We start from the raw sequence: 24,042 nt of genomic DNA, 5'->3' as shown, positions 1-24,042 counted from the left end.
CTAGTCACCAGGGATTTTCAAAACAAAGGTATTCTCAGGGAGCCTAATTGTCTTGTAATAAAGATTGTTAATATGCTCTTTTTTTTTTTTTTGTCGGTCATGATGCTTAAACTCTGGGACTGGGCTCTGTCCCTCAGCTCTTCAGCTCAAGGCTACCACTTGAGCCACAGCTCCGTTTCCAGTTTTCTGGTGGTTTATTGGAGAAAAGAGTCTCACGGACTTTCCTGCCGGCTGGCTCTGAACCATGATCCTCAGATCTCAGCCTCCTGAGTAGCTAGGATTACAAGCTTGAGCTTGAGCATCAGTGGATGCCTGGCTCAAATGTTTTTTTGATGAAATTACCCAGAAAGTTATTTTAGTTTCCTGAAACAGATTTTAAATTATCTGGTTAGTATATCTCTGGTTCAAGTGTTAAAAAGTTATTCCTGGAGGAGATCTTCACTAGCCATACAATGAACAAGGGTCTCATATCTAAAATATACTTATAACTCAAAAAGTTAAATTCCCCAACAACAAATCCTCAAAGAAACAACCACCTGATTAATAAATGGGCTAAAGACTTAAAGAGAAACTTCTCTGAAGAGGAAAGAAAGATGGCCAATAGACACATGCAGAAATGCTCAACCTCCCTAGCCATCAAAGAAATGTAAATCAAAACAACACTGAGATACCACCTCACCCCAGTTAGAATGGCTATAATCAAGAACTCTAATAAACAACAGATGCTGGAGGGGATGTGGACAGAAGGGAACCCTACTGCATTCTTGGTGGGAGTATAAACTTGTTCACTTTGGAAAGCAGTATGGAGGATCTTCAAAAGACTCCATGTAGAGCTCCCCTATGACCCAGCAATCTCTCTTTTGGGCATTTACCCAAATGATCACAAACAAGGCCATATTAAAGCTACCAGCACAACTATGTTTATCACAGCATTATTTACCATAGCTAAGATATGGAACCAACCCAGATACCCCTCAGTAGATGAATGGATCAAGAAATGTGTGTGTGCATGTGTGTGTGTGTGTGTGTGTGTGTGTGTGTGTGTATGTGTGTGAATTCTATGCCTCCATCAGAAAGAATGACACAACCCCATTTGTTAGGAGATGGAGAGACTTGGAAAAAACATATTAGTGAAGTAAGCCAGGCCCAAAGAAATATAGGTCCCATGGTTTCCTTTATTTGCAATAACTAGTATATATCTAGGACAAGCAGAAAAGGTGAAAAGCTATGTACATATGACCATGTAAGATGATGCTAAGTGAAGTGAACCCCAAGATAGGGACACAGAGGTTTTATTTTTCTTGCTGTTATTTAATGTACTTATAATTTACCATGTGATTTTTTTTGTTTCTTTTTCCCCCGTGGTATAACCCCTGTTTTCACTGTATTTGATTCTGGTGTCTTGCATCTTGTGTATATGTTTTTTCTAATTTGGGGAGGGAAAGGAAATAACAAAATGCTGAAATAAGGATACAGTTTGACCCATCGTAACAATGAGATATACAAGACACTATGTTGAAAACAAACTTTACAACTTGGCCTTTGGGGGGGCGGAGTAATTGGGGAGGTGGGGAGGGAAGGAAGGGATGGTAGGGAAAAACAAAGGAGGAAACAATAGGAAATGTACTCATTACCTTACTCATGTAACTGTAACCCCTCTGTACAGTATCTTTGCCATAAAAATATATACAAATAAAAATAAAGTTATTCCTTTCTGTTGACGTTTCATGTTGTTACTTAATATCTTGAATATGCCATACACATACATATAAAGTCAGTAATGTCTATTTGTAAAGTAGTATTCTTTGGTGGAAAGGTATTGGGGCAATAGAAACATTGTCCTTTCAAAAATATGTACTGAGCATCCATAATTGATGACTCTATAAACAATATGAAATTAAATGAACTTTCCTGCCTGGGCTGGCTTTGAACCATGATCATCAGATCTCAGCCTCCTGAGTAGTTAGAATTACAGGCATGAGCCACTAATGCCTGCTTTAAACTACTTTTCTAGTTCCCTAGAAAAACTTGATGTGTGATGTGGTGATAGGTCTCATATACTTCACTTGATGTAACATTTACATATTAAATCTCTTTATATTGTTTTTTTAAATTTAAATTTCATTGTAAAGGTGATATACAGAGGGATTACAGTTACATAAGTAAGGTAATGAATATATTTCTTTTTGAACAATGTTACTCATTTTCTCTCATTTCCCCCCTCCCATTCCCTCACAAGTTGTAAAGTTCATTTCCAGCATAGTGTCTAGTAAGTATCACTGTTGAATTAGTTCACCCTTTGTTTAACCATTTCTGTGATTCCTCTTCCTTTCCCCAAATCAGATGAACTTATATACAAGACAAAGGGTATAGAAATAAAAAATAGTGACAATGGAGAATTATATTAAGCAAAGTAATCCAGACCCAAAGAAAGGTAGGCTGCATGATTTCTCTCATTTGTAATAACTAGAATATGTCTATAAATCTGCAAGTTGATTCAATGGATAGTAAAAGACACATAATTACCCTTGGACATGATAATTAAACAATACTGTAAGCATCACTGAGAACAAAGTAGGACATTCTTAGGAGAGTATCACAATGGCTCAATAGCTATGTGCATACGACCATAAAAAACAATGCCTATTGGAATGCACTCCAAGAAATGGAAACAAGAGGCTTCTTTATATTTTCTTCTCCAACAAATTAAAACTAGTTGGCTTTAACAAGATGGTAAATGCTTCAACAAATGTTGCCATCAACATTACATAACAATACTTTGTTATACGATATAAACCAGGTTATCATTCTGCTTCTAATAAAGTATTTAGAATATTGTAGAAATAAAGGTGTATTCTAGAGCAGAGCAATAAAGACCGAAAGTCACTGGTTTGAAGGCTAAAAACATAGATTTCACACAATCAGAAAGTTGAATTCAGTTGAACAGCTATTCATTGAGTGATCATTTCTTGCTTTTCATGTAGTTCAGAAACTTACAGGTTGCCGCAGCTACATTATCAAATGTATATAGAATGATGAGGAATTTAAGTAAAACAAAAAAGATATTTGAACTGTCATTATGAAATTTTTGTGTTTTTTTTTTTAATTTAGATTCTAGATACAACTCATACAGATTTGAGCATGAGTATCCCAAGTTTTCTTCAAAAACTGAGTCATAGATGTTACATTACAAGCCAAGTTAAGGTTTGATTATTCTACATTTCATGGCTTTTTAAAATTCTAGTTGCTATAACAACTTTGATATTTCTTTTATTATTTTTAGTACTTCAGTTGCCATAACAATAAGATACCTTAAAAAATAGCAATTTTCATTTATAAGGGAAAAATCCCTTTCAATTAAAAATGAATTCAAATTAACATTTATTTTCTTTAATGTGAATCTATTATCTAAAATCCGATTGTACTCTTCTGTTTTCATTACAGTTTTAGCAGACTTTTCGAGTTTTTTTTTCTTTTTTTGTCTTACTATAATTTGAACTTAGTGCTAGGCAAGTGTTTCTACAACTTGAGCCTTGCTTCTAGTATGGGAGGTTTTTTTTGGGGGGGAGGGGGCGGTTAAAGTTTTTCCTCTGTTTCCACTATACAAAATTTGAAGGTAAATGACTGTTTTGAAAAACATTCCATGATATAATACTCATTTTTATAGGATTTAGTTGATAAAAATCTTTAATTTTCAGATGTATTATTGCACAAAGTAAGAGAAGCAAATAGCAATAGTAAGTTTAAGAAATCTTGATGTTTCTTTTTTTCTTGTTATTTTAAAATTCAAGTATTTAATAGTGCTAAAACATACTAAAATATACCACACTTATCTAGAAATTACTGACCACCCAGGACTGAACTGTGATACTTACTTATCAAGCAGAGCTTTTATTTATTCTGAGAAAAATTCTTAGCTTAATTTTTGATATGTAGCTTCTAAACTCTTAAAACGTCTGTTATACAAATAAAGCTAGAAATACTGGTTGATATATATTATTACTTTAAGTACCTGGTTACTTGTAGAAATTAAAGCACACACAAACACACACACTGTGTGTGTGTGTATATGTATACATATATTCGAATATATATATATATATATTAGAAGAGAATGCTCTATCAATGAAGGTCGCAGCTTATTGTTTAAACATTAAATTAGGTTCAGAATTCTTAGTTTATGAAGGCAGAATAGGAAGTATATCTTTCTTTTCTCCCTCCCTGAATTCCTTTCTTTCTCCTTTTTTCCCTGTTTTTATTCTTGGTTGACATGTGAAAGTTTTACATATTTATGAGGGTAGTATGTGATGTTTTGATGAATGTATATGCTGTATAATGTTCAAATTCAGTACAAACATGTCTAGCTTCTGAAACATCATTTCTTTGTGGTAAAACATTCAAAATACTTTTTCTAATTTTTTTGAATAATAGTACATAATAAAAGTATCCTTTTTTTTTTTTTGTTGGTCGTGGGGCTTGAACTCTGGGCTTGGGCGCTGTCCCTCAGCTCTTCAGCTCAAGGCGAGCGCTCTACCACTTGAGCCACAGCGCCACTTCCGGTTTTGTGGTGGTTTATTGAAGATAGGAGTCTCATGGTCTCTCCTGCCTGGGCTGGCTTTGAACCGCGATCCTCAGATCTCAGCCTCCTGAGTAGCTAGGATTACAGGCGTGAGCCACCAGCGGCTGGCCATAAAAGTATCATTATCTTTTGTTACATTTTCATTATCTTTTGTTACATTTTCATTATCTTTTGTTACTCTCTTAGACAATAGAACATTGATAACATTCCCTGTCCCTCCCTAAAATACTGAAACCTGTATTTTACTCCCATTGTCTATGAGACTACTGTTTTATATTTTAATTTTTTTAAATATTTTTGTCTACTGTGGGGTTTGAACTCATGGCTTGGCTGCTTGTTCTTGAATGTTTTTGCTCTATGACTTTGAGCCACAACTCCATTTATGGTTCTTAGGTGGTTAATTGTAGATAAGAGTCACATGGAATTTCCTGCCTGGGCTGGTTTCATACCATGATCCACAGATCTCAGTCTCCTGAGTAGCTAGGATTACCAGTACCTGGCTGTTTTAGATGTAAAAACAGAATTTTATTAACAAATCATAAGAAAGGTTATGTATTTGTGATATCAGTCTTTTGTTTGACATTTATTTGTTAATACCTTCTTCTAATCTACTGGCTTGTTAATTTTATTAATGATGACTTTTTAAAGAATTTTAAACATTATTATAGTAACATTGTTATAGTAATTTTTGTCTACTCAGGTCATGAATATATCCTTCTATAGTATTTTCTTTTAGAAATGAATTTTTTGTTGAAATTCAGTTGCCTGTACTATTCTGGGTTTTATTTTTATAGCCTTTATTCTTTTCGTCCTTCCATTTGTCTATGCTGGTATCAGTTTTAACTACTATGACTTTATAGCAAGTCTTGCAATGAGGTTATGTGTCCATTTTCTAACTTTATTTTTGTTCTTCTCTATGATTTTCTTAGCTATACTAAATTCTTTATGTTTACATATAGATTTTTGAACCGAAGCTTGTTCTATAAAAATAGTGGTCTGGATTTTAATTGAAACATCCAAGAATCTATTGATAAAGTTAGACAAGTAACTGTACCCCATCTGTATATCACCTTTACAACAAAAATTAAAAAAGAAGAAAAAATTAGACAAAACTGACATAACCTTAACAATATTGTACCTTCTATAAAGATGTAATGTTTTTCCATTTACTTAGGACTTTTAAATTCGTCTCAACAATGTGATAATTTTCAGGGTAATGTTCTTAAACCTTTTGCTAAATTTACACTACTTTATTAATTTACTACAAATGGTTTATTTTATAATTTGACTCCTTGTGTGAGAAATTAATGACTCTTGTGTATTGAACCTGTACTCTGAAAAAATAAAATATTAGTTTACTCCTTGTTCTAACAAGTAGAACTAAATTCCAACTTAATTCTCTTGAATAGTATTTTCTGTTTCTTTTTAAAGTTTTCCTTATGTACATAGTCATTTCTTTCTTTTCTTTAATGACTTTTACTTTTTCTTACCTAGTATACTGATTGAGACCTCTAGTACAGAATGCATAGGTGTGGTAACAATCTTTTTCTTATTTTTAGGGAAAAAATAGCTTTTAATCTGTCAGCATTAAATATCACAATAATATATAAAATATACCTATGATTTAAATAACTCAGATATTTGTGGTATATCTAATAAAATTATACAGTTTACTATTAGGAGTAAATGTGAAACAATCTGAGAATCTCAAATGATGACTTTTCTTAGATAATTTTCTGATAGTATTCCTAAGTTGAAATAAAGGAGAATTAGTTCATAATGTTTATGAAAAGAATGATAATGAAACAACTAATGACCCCTCAAATGAGGAGAATGATGCTTAGTATCAACAAAGACTACTATATGTAATGAGCTATGTAAATACATGGCACTAGTGCTCTTTTGTTATTAGATCTTCACAAGATAAATTAGTTCCTCTTATAATCCAAGTAGAAAAAGGAATAGATGAGAAGAAAGTCAAAGGCTAAAGTTAGTTGTTAACAGAAGGAAAGAAGGGAGGGAAGGAGGGAGGGGAAGGAAAGGGAAGGGAGGAAGGAAGAAAGGAAGAAAACTACATTATTAGAAGTACTAAATCCTTTTATAGATTAATTTTGTAGAAAGAAAGAAGGAGGCTTAGTTGGTCAAAGGCACTGCTTATATAATGCTTCTAGCATTATTATATAGCTTTTGCAACCCTTTGCAATTATGGATTATTTTTAGTATTTTTAGACTCAAATGCTTTCTAGCCATATTTTGTAGAACTAAAATGTCAAACCAGATCATTTTGTGTTTTAATTCCTTTAAATGAAGTTTTTTCTTTCAATTCCCTTAACTTTAGAAATACTTTTATTCCAAGCTCCTTTTAAAATGTGTATTTTTAGAATGATTTAAATTCGGGTTACTTGAGGTAGTTGTAGTCATTGATAGCACGTTTTCATTTTTTTTTATTGCAAAAGTGATGTACAGAGTGGTTACAGTTGCATAAGTTAAATAATAAGTATATTTCTTTTTGAAGTGTCACTTCTTCCCTCATTTTCTTCCAGTTTTTTTTTCTCCTCCTGACCCCTATCCTCCACAAGTTGTATGGTTAATTTTCAATGTACTATCTAGTGAGTATCACGGTTGCATTAGTTCATTCTTTGTCCCACCATTTCTGTGCTCCCCTTTTTCCTCCCCCAAGCAAATAAACTTACATACCAGACAAAATGTACAAAAAATCAAGAGTGACAAGGAGGAAAAATAAAAACAAGTAAAATAACAAAACACCTGTTGTGCCCCTTTCTTGGAATTCATTTCGATAAACATTTTATATGATAATATGCACAATTGAGCCTTTGTGATCCTTTCCTAAGAATACCCTCCTTTGGTCTCAGTTATATGAAAGTTTTTGAGTCCTGTTTTATTATGTTCAAGTTTAGGTTCTTTCTTTTTTTGTCTTTTACCATACATTGTATTTACTTGTAGATTATTACAAGCACATTCTAATTACTACAATGAGGGAAACCATGCAACCTATGTTTGTTTGGGTCATTGTTTGGTAGTAAAACTCAGTATTTAGTTTTTCTTTATTTATGATGTGGGTTCTTTCTAATGTAACTTATATTGAAAATTTATTGTTGTACTAGAGAATGTTAGAGTTGGTCTTGTTTGATTTGAATGCTTTTAGGTATTTTTCTTTGTCAAATTGCTAAATTTGACAAATTGCTAAATTTGACAAATTTGCTAAATAGAATTTTTTAGCTTTTTTTGCATTAAATTTAAATATTTACTTTCAAACTTTAAATAAAGTATTCATTCTAAGATCTATCTTATAAATACTTCTGGAAATAAGAACTGCACTTACCATTCTATATTTCACATAAACCCCAGTAACATAATCTTCCTGAAAAGCTGTAGAAAATGGAAAGAAGTATAAGCTTTTTGAAGTCTGAAGTAATTCTTAATACTTTGTGGGGCAGTGGTTGTGTGTGTGTGTGTACATGTGTGTGTGCTGGTCCTGGAATTTGGATTCAGGGTCTGGGTGCTGTCTTTGAGCTTCTTTTGCTCAAAGTCACCACTTTACCACTTGAGCCAGAGCTCCACTCCTAGCCTCTTTGTTTTTTTTTGGGTGGGGGTGCAGTTTATTGAAGATAAGAATGTTACCTCCGGGGCTGGGAAGGTGGCTCAGTGGTAGAGCGCTTGCCTTGCATGCATGAGGCCCTGGGTTCGATTCCTCAGCACCACATAAGCAAAAAGAAAAAAAAAATCCGGAAGTGGCGCTATGACTCAAGTGATAGAGCGCTAGCCTTGAGCTGAAGAGCTGAGGGACAGCGCCCAGGCCCAGAGTTCAGGCCCCACAACCGGACCCCCCCCCCAAAAAAAAAAGAATGTTACCTCCCGTAGATCTCATCCTCGTGAGTAGTTAGGATTATAGGCATGAACCACTGGTGCCTGGCTGTAATACATATCTTTGGAAATAATCAGTAAAAAGAGAAGATACAGTGTTTCTTGCCCGTTTCTCAACTCCTATAATTGTAGGAAAGCCTTACTAAGCTTTCTACTACCCACTTTTTCTTTTAGTAGGGCCTACTTATTAGATTTAAGATTTTTATGTAGAAAAGTATATACAAGCATATAACAGTGCTTTTGTACATAGTGCATTATATATACTGCCTTGTACACAAGCATGCCAAATACTAGTTTTCTTCTTAAGTTTCTGGATTTATTTTAATTCTGAAATAATTTTTTTTTTTTTTTTGCCGGTCATGAAGCCTGAACTCTGGGCCTGGGCGCTGTCCCTCAGCTCTTCAGCTCAAGGCTAGCGCTCTACTACTGGAGCCACAGCTCCACTTCCGGCTTTTTCTGTTTATGTGGTGCTGAGGAATCGAACCCAGGGCCTCATGCTTGCAAGGCATGCACTCTACCGCTGAGCTACCTTCCCAGCCCCAATTCTGAAATAATTTTAAAATTAGTTCTAAGTTACTTTTTTGTCATACATATTTTTTTATTATCCTTAAGTAGTTGTACAGAGGGATTGCCATTTTGCAAAGCAGTTTATGAATACAATGCATATTGACCAGTGACAGCCCTGTCAATATTCTCATCCATCCTTCCCAACACACTTCTTCCTGCACTTTAATTTTTTTCCCTTATTTTTAAAAATTTTATTTATTATTTTTATTGTGAAAATACCGTATATAGAGGGGTTACAATTACATGGGCAAGGTAATGCGTACATTTCTTATCAAGCATTGTTGCCTCCTCCTTTGTTTCCCCTTCTCAGCCCTTCCCATCTCCCCGCCCCCAACTCCCCCCGCGGCTCCCCCTCCGGACCCCCCACCCCTGCCAAAATTGTAAAAGTTTGTTTTTCGAGATAACATCTTGTACATCTCATTGTTGCAATGGGTCCACCTGTATCCCTATTTAAACAATTTGTTTTTTCCCTTCCCCGCCACAAATTATACCAACGTCAAATACAGTGAAAACAGGGGTTATATCATGGGAGAGGGACATACAAAGCAACAAAGAAATATCTTAAAAATATGTTAGAAACACTCGCAAGAAAGAAAAACCATTTGAGTCCTTATCTTGGGGTTCATTTTGCCTAACATCAACTTCTTTGACCGTTTCTGCTTGTCTCAGACATATACTAGTTATTGCAAATAAGGGAAACCATGAGACCTATGTTTTTAATTTTGTATTCTATAAATTGACTTGAGTGCATTCTCCCCATCTAATACTCTTCATTTGTCTGCCACAAGTCACGTTTAAGAAAAGTTTTAATCTGGGCATTGGTAGCTTATACCTTTAATTTTAGCTACTCAGGAGTCTTAAGATCTGTGAGTCCTGATTTGAAGCTAGCCTGGCAGTAAGGCCCATGATACTCTTATCTCCAAGTAACTATTCAAAAGCTGGAAGTGGAGCTATGGCTCAAGTGGTAGAACACTAGTCTTGAGTGAAAACAAGGACAGCACCCAGATGTGTGTTCAAGCACCAGGACTAGCACATACAAAATGTGTTCCCTACATGAGAAATAGTTAAATCGACAAATAATGTAAGTCAAAATAAGCAAAAATGTTTTTAGTATGTGTCAAATATTTGATTGGATTTTGCTTTCTTCAAACTTGTATTGGTGTAGCTCAAGCATTCATTGTATGGCAAAATTCTTGGGTCCTTTGATTCTTTTTGCACATTTGTGTAGAAGTAGCTTAAGCAGTCTTTTGACTGTTTTCTGGTACCTGTGCTCTTTTTAAATCATCTTTAATCTCAGATATTTTTCTGAACAGATTTTAATATAGTGGTTTTAGTTCCAGTGTTTCTAAATAGTAAATATTTTAAGCACATCAATTTTGTGGGGATTTGGTAGGAAATAAATGGAGAGATTACTAGATGACTTTTAAATTTTATTTATCAAAATATAAATATATTTTATAGAGAAAAATAGTTATATGCCTTGAGTTGATGAAGACTTAGCTGATATTTAATAATTAATAAGTTTTTTTTCTGCCAATGAGCATTAGATTACTGCTGACTTTTAGTATCATAGTACCTTGTGATTCTTTATGGGGTTTAAAGTTGTATGCCAGATTTTCTTTTTCTGTTCTGTTCACAGGAAGTAATCCTTATAAATGGTTAGTGGGAATACCTCTATAAGTTTATAAATACCTTTAACATATTACAAGGAGTGGTCAGTTCTATTGTTTTCTTTTGTCGATCTTGATCGGAGCTTGCTGAGTAAGTCTATAAGCCTGCATGTGCCTGGCAACTGTTACCTAGTGACAGTTTTCAGCTGCAGTAGCCATTGGCTGTGCTGTTGATTGGGGCAGGAGGACCGAGTCACCTTTCTGATGGTGAGTTCTTCTGTATCAGCTCTGGATGAGGAGGAGGAGGAGCAGGGCTCCGGCTCAGGTGGAGTCAGTAATACTGAGAAATTGTGAAGAAGCTACTGACAGCGTCTGATAACTGCATCACAGTAAATCGGACTTCTGAATCAAACAGCCTAGCCTAGCAGCTGATAAGAGTGAATGTAGGTGAGAAACATTACCTTATTACTGTAACAAGAGAACTATTTTGTGATAAGTGAAACTAAGAATATACAAGGAAGAATATCTTGTAGCTGTTATAAAAGAAGACGGACTCCCCTGAATGATGTTGTGGTGCATGAGAAAATAACTTTCAGAAAAATGCTTTCTATTAAGCTACTGCATTGTTTCTGAAGGAAATTTTTATTTCTAGTGCATGCTCTTTCTTCAAAAGCTGTGACAACAAAGACTGACAGGAAACTCTGGAAATGCCTGTACTTTACAAAAGACTTTTGCAAATGTTAACCTGAAGCCACAATGACCTTGGAAGCCTTTTGGATGGACTCTATCCTGCCAGCATTTCAGTATTTCAGACTCGAGGATATAAACTCATCTTGATGTTTTGAGGTATTTTAAAACAAGACCATCTCACAACCTACCTAATGGCCCCTGTTTTAATTGAATACCTGTTCAAAATAGAATACAGAATTAGAAGAGACATTTTCTTAACATATGGCTGCTACATAACTGCAAATATAATAAACAAGGTAATTTTTCACTTTCAGAAGACTTAACTGAAGTAGTGATTTAATGTGTTAATCATCTAATAGAAATAGAAAATATAGCAAAATAGGTTATGGAGCCTACTAGAAATAATGACAGTAGTAATAAATAATGAATATATGCCTGGTGAAAGAAGCTCAGTATATAGGAAAGTTTCTATTGTCTAAGTTTCATTTATGTTTGCATATATGTGAAATATGAATTTAGTTGCAAAGGTGAGAAATTACTTTGAACTATATGTTTTTTATTATGCTCCATTATAAGGAGGGTGGCGTATCAGGCTAATGATATTAGTTAAAGATGTTAAAAGATTTCATTTGGAATGGGAAGGAGTATAAATTATAATGCTATTAGTAGTACTGTTAGTAATGGACTAAAGCTATTTTAACCTAATTGCTTACAAAATGAATGCAGAATTAAAATTTCAGAAATTTATCACATTTTTAGGTATTAATCCACTAATCCATTGTATGTTATCTTCTCTACTAGAGATATTTTTTTTCTCATGAGCATTAGAGGGAAAACTAGAATCTGTCTTTTACTTCTGTTCTGCTCCTTTGTGTCTATCCAGAAATGAGTCTTTTGCAATTATCTTTGATAGAATTGTTTTTCTTACCTTTAAGAAAATGAGTGAGAATGGATAATAATGTTGACCTATCAACATCAGACTTGAACTGAGCTCAAGGACACTCTTTGCCACATGAACTTTCTGTTAGCTTTCCAACCAAAGCTGAGATCTTAGTTATTTAAATTCTAAAAATGTGAATTTTTTGTCATAGATGAAGCAGGCATCCTGAGACAATTTAAGACAATTTTTTTCTCCTCCTTTCTAGTTGATTCCTAAGAAACTACCCCTCTTAGGAGAAAAAGATCTTTATTCTCTTAGCAGTTTATTTTTTCAGACTTAATAGTTCATGCAACATGGTAAATCATTTTCTATAGAAGGGCCTCATGTCTGCAAAAAAAAAAAAATAGAAGTTGCTTGGGAGCACTGGAGGGAGCTAATCAGAGACCTCTTTTCACCTTTGTAGCTTACCCTCCTCCCTTATCCCTCAAAGCTGAGATGTGTCACTGGTGAGCTAAGGCTGATGAAGAGACCTGAGCATACTCTGGGACGCTCAGCTGTAACAGAAGCTCTGACACTGTCTACCGAAGCAGGTTCTAAGACACCCAAGTGCAGAGTCTAGCAGATGCTGGAAAGGGCACTTGTTTGCTGGAGCCAAGACTACACGTTCCTTTAATTCCAAGCCATGAATGAATCCAGGTGGACTGAATGGCAGATCCTGAACACCAGCAGCAGCATCGTGAATATATCTGAGCGTCATGCTTGCCCACTTGGATTTGGTCACTACGGTGCTGAGGATGTCTGCATCTTTGAGACAGTTGTTATTGTCTTGCTGACATTTCTAATCATTGCTGGGAATTTAACAGTTATTTTTGTCTTTCATTGTGCTCCACTGTTGCATCATTATACTACCAGCTATTTCATACAGACAATGGCATATGCTGATCTCTTCGTTGGAGTTAGCTGCTTGGTTCCTACTCTTTCTCTTCTTCACTACTCTACAGGTGTCCATGAGTCATTGACTTGCCAGGTTTTTGGATATATCATTTCAGTTCTAAAGAGTGTTTCTATGGCATGCCTTGCTTGTATCAGTGTGGATCGCTATCTTGCAATAACCAAACCTCTTTCCTACAATCAACTGGTCACTCCTTGTCGCCTGAGAATTTGTATTATTTTGATCTGGATCTACTCCTGCCTAATTTTCTTGCCTTCTTTTTTTGGCTGGGGGAAACCTGGTTACCACGGTGACATTTTTGAATGGTGTGCCACATCTTGGCTCACTAGTGCCTATTTTACTGGCTTTATTGTTTGTTTACTCTATGCTCCTGCTGCCTTTGTTGTCTGCTTCACTTATTTCCACATTTTCAAAATTTGCCGTCAACATACCAAAGAGATAAATGATCGAAGGGCTAGATTTCCTAGCCATGAGGTAGAAGCTTCTAGAGAGACAGGACACAGCCCTGACCGTCGTTATGCCATGGTTTTATTTAGGATAACCAGTGTATTTTACATGCTTTGGCTCCCATATATTATCTACTTTCTTCTAGAAAGCTCTCGTGTCTTGGACAATCCAACACTATCTTTCTTAACTACTTGGCTTGCAATAAGTAACAGTTTTTGTAACTGTGTAATATACAGCCTCTCCAACAGCGTTTTCCGATTAGGCCTCCGAAGACTTTCTGAGACAATGTGCACATCTTGTATATGTGTGAAGGATCGAGAAGCACGAGACCCCAAACCTAGGAAACGGGCCAATTCCTGCTCCATCTGAAGAGAACTACATACTAAATCAAATGTAATCTGACAGTGGTTTAGAATTGTATTCTTGATTCATCTGGAAATTTGCCACCAGGGAACTACTTATGTGAATAGTTGATTATGAAATGAAGAACAAGACTAAAGATATCTGGGGTTTTTCTTTTCTCTTTTTCATGAAAAACCTAAGGGAAAGCATAAAAAGAGGGTTATTTCATGAGAGAAACATAGCATGTGAATATATATGTGTAGCAATAGGAAAACTTCAGCACTGAGGATGAAAAAAGTATTTCCAGTCTTCTACAGAACAGGAGAAGCCCCTCTCTGTCTCCTTTCTTTAACTGTACTCTGCCTCTGTCTTTGTCTTTCATTTTGTCTCTTTCCCATGTCTTTCACTCTTTGTGTTTGTTGCAGAGATTATTGGCAGAAATTATAAAAATGTCCGATGTACATACAACGTATGTGGCCATGTATAACATTTTGTTTCAAAGAGTACTTTTAGACCCACTATTCTATAGTCCTTAGTAGTTTCCTCATGGAGGTTACACAGTAAGCATTGTATTATTTGCCACGCAGTCCTTTTTATTATGGTTTTATAATCTCTGCATCACAACTTTTCTGTTACAAACAAAACAATAGTATTTTTGTTACTTCTGAGTAAAAGGACATTTACTTTACCCCTATTCCTAGCAGCCTGCTATTTTTTCCTTTACATTTTTCTTTATCTGAACCCTGTGGTACCTTATTCCAGACGTATTTTAGTTAATGAAAGACTCTACAGTATAAGGCATTTATAGTGTTAAATAATTTATTTCTTCCAGTAAACCAGTTAGTAACTATTTGGAAGATTGTGTTAAATATTTTTGATGTATTTTGGAAGTATTTTTATTTTGTTTCTTTGAAATTAGTTCATGTGCCTAAGGTATCTTTTTTGCTATAGTGAAGCTTTCTTTTTATTGATAAAACCCACAAGTAATTCTAATGCAGATGTAGGATTCTTACCTAGTAATGACATATCACTCTTAATGCTACTTGGAATGTCCTTTTATAAATTTTTAAATGTGAAAAATTAACTTTTGGTGTTAGGTTTATTATAGCTTACTGTTTTGTCTACTAGTTATTTGTGTGATAGGCTTTGCACATAGTATATTTTTTACAGCAAAGAAAATGTGAACTGTGATCTATACCTTGTGTTTTCTTAGTAGAATATATAGATCAATGTTGTTTAAGTTGGTAACTTTGAAAACATAAATACAAAAACTTATTTTAAAAGGATAATACTTTTATGTAGTTATTTAGATATTTATACTAGACAAGCTGCATTCTTAGTGATGCTAAAAATATACTTATTTATCAAATGCAGTTAAGAGTGGTCAGTATTTTGTTTTGTAATAATCTGTTTCCACATGCAAAGAATAAATTATTTTTTAGTGTGCTACCTGAAATTATGTCATCAATTTCCAGGGGTATAGATGTAATCACGTGATATTTGGGAAATCACTAGTGAGGCAAGTGTAAACAATAGAAAACATGATCTCTTTACTTTTTTACCTTAAGTTTCCTAACCAAAAGATTTGTATCAAACCACTGAGTATTTTTCTTCTCAGCATTTAGGATTTCTTTGTTTTATAAAATGCATTTAATGAAATGTGCCTATGACTCTTCAACCTAGAAACCAACCATGTTTGTGGTTTTACTTCAGAGGTCCATTAGTAAAAGTGTTGTCATTTTATTGAAGTTGTTCTGAATGAGCCCCTGTATATTTTTTAAACATGTAAGAAAGGTTTAAAATAAAGAATAAAATAGTATTCTGTATATCAATATCAGACTTTGCTTCAGCTTACTGAAACACTGAGTAGAAGTAAGGGTGTATTTGTTTGGTAATCAAGTCTAAATGTGTTGGCCTTCAGTAGCTGGAGTTTGTATTAATTCTTGCCCCATTTGCTAGGGTATTTTGAATGAGTTGAAATGCACCTTTTCAATGCAGACTAGTTCAAGGAAAGAATATTGCTAACTTTTCACATAACATTAATAAAATGTTCAATATTATACATATTCCTTAGGAATTCAATTTTTATTTCTCTTCTTTAGAATATAAATATATATAGAAAAAAAAACCAGTAGGTGCTCTAAACAGAAAGCTAGAAGCCATGATTATTGCATTTTACTCTTCTGGTCTTTCTACATGAAACATAACAATATGAAGTGTTTTTTTTTTTTGTTTTTTTGGGGGGCTCCGGTCATGGGCCTGAACTCTGAGCCTGGGCGCTGTCCCTTAGCTCTTCAGCTCAAGGCTAGCACTCTACCACTTGAGCCACAGTGCCACTTCCAGCTTTTTTTTTTCTGCTTATGTGGTGCTGAGGAATCGAACCCAAGGCCTCATGCATGCAAGGCAAGTGCTCTACCACTGAGCCACCTTCCTAGCCCCAACAATATGAAGTTTTATGTGTGTTATAGTTTTTAATCCTCACTACAGCCCTTTGAGGTTACATTATTATTCCCAGTCTAGAGATAAGGAAAGTAAAGAAAAAATTTACTGAAGTTCCCTCAACCCTTTAGTGACAGAGATTGAGGAAGCTGGCACACTCGTTCGGCCTGGAGCCAAAGGCTGTAGTCTTCACCCTTTTGCACTGCCTTATTTATTTATTTTTTAATATACAAAAACCTTCAAGCCTGTGTACTTCTGTTTGACTTTTCCCTATAAGATTTTTCAGAAGCCGGGCACTGGTGGCTCACTCCTGTAATGCTAGCTACTCAGGAGGCTGAGATCTGAGAATCGCGGTTCAAAGCCAGCCTGGGCAGGAAAGACCGTGAGACTCCTATCTCCAATAAACCACCAGAAAACCGGAAGTGGCGCTGTAGCTCAAGTGGTAGAGCGCTCGCCTTGAGCTGAAGAGCTGAGGGACAGCGCCCAGGCCCAGAGTTCAAGCCCCACGACCAACAAAAAAAAAAAAAAAAAAGATTTTTCAGAGTGTTTGTTGTATTTCTTTTTTCTCACTCTAACTTTGGCTTCATTTCTTCCCATGTGATATCTTTTTCTTTGATCTTGTGAATTTATTTAATTAAAATAGCAATCAGTTAAGCCAAAACTTAGCAGCTTAGTTTATAATCAGAATGAACCTCTGGGGCATAGTATATTCTTGATGTTGCTTTTATTCATTTTTGTTAATGTTTCCTTGAATAACTTTTTAAGATGTTAGAATTTCTTTTTGAAAGGAATTTTTTGAAGGGGAAGGTTGGAAAAGAAAGGCTTTATCATAGTTCTAGTTTAGGTTTTTCATTTTCTACAGCATTTCATATATAACTGACAAACCACTTAACTTTCCTTTTACATAATTTAATTTGTATTTCTATAACAAGGTAAATACTTAATTTGAACCTATTCTTTTTGTAGGAAGCATAAGTAATTTTGCTGGCATTATACTCCATTCTATATTAATTATTCAGTTTGCTTATGAATGACACTCAACCTAACGTTATATATTATTGCATAAGGATGCTATATTTGTGTAGCTGTTTTGAAGTTTATAAGTGTTTTGAAATTTATACAGTGTCTAAAGACTTTGTAACCTACAAATTAATGAAACCTGAACTGAAATCCTGGCTTCCATAAACTATTGGGCTATAAGTAAAATACTGAATGTTTCAAAGGCTCAGTTTTCATATCGATAAAATGAGGGACTTGTTCCTATCTATTCAGCTAGATTTGAGAACTAAATGAACTTTAGTAATGTATGTGCTCATCATGACTCCTTAAGAAAGAATGTTGGAAATCTGATAAACTTATATACAAGACAAAGGGAACAGAAATAAACAGTGACCACAGGGCATAAACCAAAGGGAAAAAAAAAGAAAAAAGAAATAACTGCAAACCATGCAATTAAAAAAACCTCTTGCGGAACTGGGAAGGTGGCTTAGTGGTAGAGTGCTTGCCTTGCATGCCTGAGGCCCTGGGTTCGATTCTTCAGCACCACATAAGCAAAAAGAAAAAAGCTGGAAGTGGCGCTGTGGTTCAAGTGGTAGAATGCTAGCCTTGAGCTGAAAGAGCTGAGGGACAGCGCCTAGGCCCAGAGTTCAGAATTCAGGCCCCATGACCGGACCCAAACAAAACAAAACAAAAACCAAACTCTTGCTTCTATTTCTTGGAGTTCATTTCAATAAGCATTTTATATGGTCATATCCATATTGCTATTGAGCCATTGTGATCCTCTGCTAAGAATATCCTAGACATGTCCTAGTTATTACAAGTGAGGGAAATCATGCAGTGTATGTTTCTTTGGGTCTGGAGAAGTAACATTTTTATTATTCTCGAATCTGTTTCAACTCAAATTTTAGGTTTAACTTCAGAGTTTTAAAATATAGAAGAGTCTTATAATTTCTGAAAGCTCATTTCCCACAAATAGTTATTCATGAAGATATCATTTGAAATACCTAGCAAACAGATGTTGAGATGAGATGGTCAGATAAGGTTATGGAATAACTTACTTCCTTTAGTACACCAAATACACTGAAACATTCTTTTTCTTGTTAGGATGGCCATAGTAAGAAAGGTTTGCCCAGGAATATCTTACCATTTTTCTTTGCAGTCAAAGTTTCCTCATTCATGAAAATAAAATTTGCATGATTTTTTCATAAATGTGTTATTTAAGAGAAAAATGATTAATAAACTGGTTTTCTCTGAAGATACTATAACTTTTATGAGTTCAAAAAGAAAGGATATTGACTTGAAAGAGAATTTCTAATCAACCTCAGCCTTACTATTATTATCAGATGTGAAAAAGGTACAACTGAATACAAGTAAAGTTCACAAAAGATGATTAACACATAGGAAGTCTGCTGATAAAAACTTCCTGAGGACTATCACCATTCATATATTAATAGGTCAATTCTGTGCTCTGATGAGTTATTCCAGGGCATGTAGACATTTTAGGATTAAGAAAATATGAGAAGCTAAACAATACATTGAAATATAGCTAAATGTATAGGTATTAAGAAAAATAAAATTGTCAGAAGAGGAAAAAAAGGATTACCCTTTCAATATTTTTCTTAAATAGAAATCATCCAGGACTAGTTTTTCTAATAATCATAAATAATCATAACTTTATTTTATGATAAGACATTTTCTATCTGATACTTACCGTGATGATAGCCTGCATTTTTTTTTATTTTTAGGTGAAACTAGGATTTAAAGTGTCTCATGTTTGCTAGGTAGGCACTCTCCAACTTCAGTCACATTCCCAGCTCTGTAGGTTTATTTGAAAATACTAAAATTAATAAAGATTTTCTTTGGTTTATTTATTACTGTTCAGTTTAAGCCTTTTTACGATGAACATTTATTTCTTTTATAATCAGGAAAATTAGTGTCTTGCTAAAGTGAGTGCTTATCATTTAAAAATATTTATGATATTTCATAAAATGGCTTTTGTTGGGCTGGGAAGTTGGCTCAGTGGTAGAGCGCTTGCCTTGATACCTGAGGCCCTGGGTTCGATTCCTCAGCACCACATAAGCAAAAAGAAAAATGCCAGAAGTGGCGCTGTGGCTCAAGTAGTAGAGTGCTAGCCTTGAGCTGAAGAGCTGAGGGACAGCACTCAGGCCCAGAGTTCAGGCCCTACGACTGGACCCCCCCAAAAAAATGGCTTTTGTTAAAATTATAAATAGCTTTAGCCAATAATATTTAACTATCATTTTTATTAAGGTGGTTTAATATAGCTTTATTATTTCTACAATACTTATTTCATATAGATTATTCAGCAAAACTCGATGACCTTCTACTTGGAATGTTAGGTGCTCTTGAAATATTTTTGCTTTAACATAAGCAATTTGTAGTGTTATTTACTGAATCTGAAATGCATTTCAGTCACTGTAGAATTTTTGATGCAACATTGAGGGTACTTTCTTGTACTTTTCACATCTTTAACAACAAAAGTGTTACCTTGCATTGGGGATATAGGGTCCAACTGCTTTGTTAACTCCCCTTTCCTAGATATCGGAATTTTTCTCTCAGTTCTCCAACTGTATGATTGCATTGATAATTTTATTTATAATTTAACTGATTTTATTTTGCTCTATAGTAAAACTCTGTATCAGCTTCTTTGATTATTGGGGTTTTATGTGTGTGTGGGGGGAGGTGCATGTGTGCGCGTGTGCACATGCTTGCACATGCCTGTGTTAGGGCTGAACTCAGGGCCTAGGAACTGTCCTTTAGTCTTTTTGCTCTAGGTTAGTGAATACTCTATTACTTGAGCCACAGCTCCACTTCCAACTTTTTGGCCATTAATTGTAGACAAAGATTATCATGAACTTTGATGTGTAGGCTGGCATCAAACCAAAATTCTCAGATCTAAGCCTCCTGACTAGCTAGGATTACAGGCATGAGCTATCAGCACACAGTTTCTTAGTTTCATTTATATTTATATCAAATATAAATGATTCTACTGAATTACTAGAAGACGACTTTATTCTCTTAAATATTTAAAGTTAACTGTGACACTTTCTGTGTGTGTGTTGGTCCTGGCACTTCAACTCAGGAACTAGGCACTGTCCCTCAGCTTTTTTGCTTAAGGCTAGTGCTCTACCACTTGTGCCACATCTCCCTCCTGGCTTTTTGGTAGCTAATTGTAGGTAAGAGTCTCATTGACTTTCCTTCTTAGGCTAGCTTCAAACTGTGATTCTCAGATCTCAGCCTCCTGAGTAGCTAGGATTGTAGGTGTGAGCTACCCACACCTGCCTACAACAGTTTCATGATTACTTAATTTATGCTATTTATTTGAAGCATTTGCAGATTTTTTTGCACATAAAACTTACTATTCTCTTAATTCAAGTAATAGAGAAAATATAGAAGTATTAGGCCAAACTTGTGTGCAATTAAAAAATACTTACCACTTAAGAGAATTTAAATTATGCATATCATTATGTAGTAGGGTCTTGGTAATTTATAAGCTAGAAAATAAATGGATTTAGTTTTACATTCATGGCTAAGATTTATTATAGCAGCAAGTATTTTTATTATTTTTCATAGTGTCAGCTCATTAGAGAAATATAAAGCAATTAAAATGAGCCACAATTGCTTTTTACCTAAAATCAAGTAGTATAAAATAATTTTGTTGATTCAGTTAATCACAGGTGTTTGACATGTTATCTATTACATTACTTTTTGCATTTGTCAGCATTATTGTTTTAGTCTAACTTAGAAAGTTTTGATTTCTTTTACTTTAGTATATGAATGAAAATATGAATAAACTTCACAGTTATCTTGATAATACACTTCATTTTATCCATTTGAATTAAAGCAAACATTTATATATGATTATATACACTATTGTTCTAAGTCATTGAAGTGAATAGAGCCATCATTTGTACCCACATTTTTATGAATACCTTAATAAATCGCTTCTCGGCCTTTTGGCTAAGTAGTACCATAATAATTTGTCTATTAAATGTTATCCTTAAAACATAAATAGAGCTAGGCACAGTGGATCACATTTGATCCACTTGAGCTACTTGAGAGGCAGAAAGTAAAATTTTCATTCAAGGCCAATTGGGCCAAGGAAGTTCCTATCTGAAACAGTGAAACAGTTGGCTGTGATGGCATGTACCTGTCAACCCGCCTATGAGGAAACCATAACTAGTAATATTGCCCTCAAGGGAAATTCCAACATAACACACAATACTATTAAAAATAAGTAAATGAAAAAAAAATTCTGGGGCATGGCAAAATTGGTTTAGCTCCTGCAAAGGAAGCTCTAGGCCCTGAGTTCAGACTCCAGCAATGGAGAAAAAATTGGCAGCTGCTTGTGATGGAGGATGCCTGGAGTTCCAGCTACTCTGGAGTCTGAGGAGGACATGATCTTGTCTCAAAAAAAGATGAATATAACAATTCATTTTTAATAATTTTTTATTTTGAAAATACTGTACAGAGGGGTTACAGTTACATGAGCAAGGTAATGAGTACATTTCTTATCAAGCATTGTTGCCTCCTCCTTTGATTTTCCCCCACCATCCCCTCCCTCCCACCTCCTCAACTACACCACCCCACCACCGCCTAAATTGTAAAGTTCGTTTTTTGACATAGCGTCTTGTACATCTCATTGTTGGAATGGATCAACCTGTATTAAACTGTATATTAAAAGATGGTAAATTGTCATGTTTCCAAGCCTTCCCCAATAGGAAAGTCACTGGGACTCTTACCTACAATTAACAAAAAGAAAAAAAGCTGGAAGTAGAGCTCTGGCACAAGTGGTAGAGCACTAACCTTGAACAAAAAGCTCAGGGACAATGTCTATGCCCTGAGTTCAAGACCCAGGACTGAACACACACACACACACACACACACACACGCAGGCACGCACGCACACACACACACACACACACACACGCAGGCACGCGCGCGCACACACACACACACACTAAAGCAATTACAGTTCTCTTACCAAATATAATTAGGCATGGTAATAATTATTGTTACTGGGTTTCTTTTAATTTTCTTCTACTCAGTTGAGTAGGACTTTTCTAAAAGTAGACAATTAAAATGTAATTATACTTTAAATATGTTATTGAGTACGCTTTACAAAATGTTATGAATAAAACTATCCAATTTTATATTCTTTTTCTTTTTTTTTCTGGTTGTGGGGCTTAAACTCAGGGACTTGGGGCTGTCCCTGAGCTCTTTTGCTCAAGGCTAGTGCTCTGCCATTTTGAAGCACAGTGCCACTTCTGGTTTTGTGATGGTTAATTAGAGATAAAAGTCTCATGGACTTTACTGCCTGGGCTGGCTTTGAACCATGCTTCTCAGATCTCAGCCTGAGTAGCTAGGATTACAGATGTGAGCCATCAGCTCGCAGATGTTTTTTTTCCTAATGACATTTTTCTTTCCTACACTAAATTTAACTAAGATTGTTGTAAATTTATTATTTCAAAAATCTTTCAGCTCAGATAATTTCTCACTTTTATAGTTTCCCAGTTATTTCATGCTGCTGTGTTCTTATTTAAGGCCATGTATTATTTTAAGACACTGAATTATGTCAGTTCTGTTTTCTCTCTATGAGTGCTATCCTCAGTATTATCCATTTCATTGTACATTATATGTGCTGCACTTTGAGAACGGCTTTGAATTTATTTCCATCACATTCTGCCTCTATTGTATATGTGACATGCTGTCAAGATTGGAGGAAGTTCTTTCCTTTTTTTCTTTTTTATTGTAAAGATACTATACAGAGGGTTACAGTTACATGAGCAAGGTAATGAGTACACTTCCTATTGAGCATTGTTACCCCCTCCATTGTTTTTCCCCTACCATCCCTTCCCTCCCTACCTTCCCCGAGGTTCTTTTTTTTTTTAAATTGTGATTGATTACATAATTTCCCAAATTTCACAGTATTGTGGAATAATGATGCTCATTTAAAGTTACAAGTTCATTCTAACTTTCCTGGAGCAAATTGTCTATCACAGTCTATAACATATAACGGTGTTCACATGTTATATACCATACATGTGATCAGCAGCATGGGGATATTTAGTAGTGGTTCGACCAGATGAGTGGGAGTTCTTTGTTTCTTAAGTCCTGTTAATTTTGTCATATCATCTAACATTTTGGATTTAGCATCCACTTATCAGGGAGATGAGGAGGTTCTTTTCTAAGCAAAACAAAACAAGCACTAATGAACATGAGGCCTATGTCTTTGAAATATTTGTTGACTTCAAGATTTCCGTTGCTAAGGACCAGAGATGCCAGGTTAGACTTTGATACATAGTATTTCCCTAAGCCTGGGAAACAAGAATGGTTTACTGCTTTGGGGGAATTCATATTATAGTGTGAATACCTTAGAAACAGATATACTAACAGAACTACTTCTCCTTGTTAAATCTTTTATGTCTCTTTGTCATTCCAGATGGTTTGTGTATGATGACTACTCACTGTTTGTTAATTGCTCCGTATATAGTAAGCTTTTTCATTGTTGTCCTGAGTTGAATTTAATTGTTGGAATTAATCATGTCTTTTAAGTTCCTTCCCAGTAGTTCTCTACTTCAACACAGTCTGGTTATCTTTTAAATTTCTATTGTACAAATGAGGAAGATATGGA

General features: G+C 34.9%; 2 protein-coding genes across 2 annotated transcripts in view; both read left to right on the top strand.

The window, feature by feature from the left end:
* Positions 1 to 24,042, top strand: part of LOC105985115 (rab GTPase-activating protein 1-like) — a 379,696-nt gene that overhangs the window by 156,061 nt on the left and 199,593 nt on the right. The gene's annotated exons all lie outside the window — the stretch shown is intronic.
* On the top strand, positions 12,864 to 15,666 carry Gpr52 (G protein-coupled receptor 52). The gene has a single exon (XM_013015703.1). It carries the CDS (start codon positions 12,894 to 12,896, stop codon positions 13,977 to 13,979), a length of 1,086 nt encoding a protein of 361 aa, XP_012871157.1. The 5' UTR covers positions 12,864 to 12,893; the 3' UTR covers positions 13,980 to 15,666.

This window comes from Dipodomys ordii, unplaced genomic scaffold, assembly GCF_000151885.1.
Source record: "Dipodomys ordii isolate 6190 unplaced genomic scaffold, Dord_2.0 Scaffold27, whole genome shotgun sequence".
In the NCBI taxonomy this organism is placed as follows: domain Eukaryota; kingdom Metazoa; phylum Chordata; class Mammalia; order Rodentia; family Heteromyidae; genus Dipodomys; species Dipodomys ordii.
Note: the sequence above shows the minus strand (reverse complement) of the source record. Positions and strands in the feature narration are given on the sequence as shown.

Excerpts from the sequence above, each read along its gene's own strand:
- Gpr52 (XM_013015703.1), top strand. The coding sequence starts at position 12,894 with ATGAATGAATCCAGGTGGACTGAATGGCAGATCCTGAACACCAGCAGC.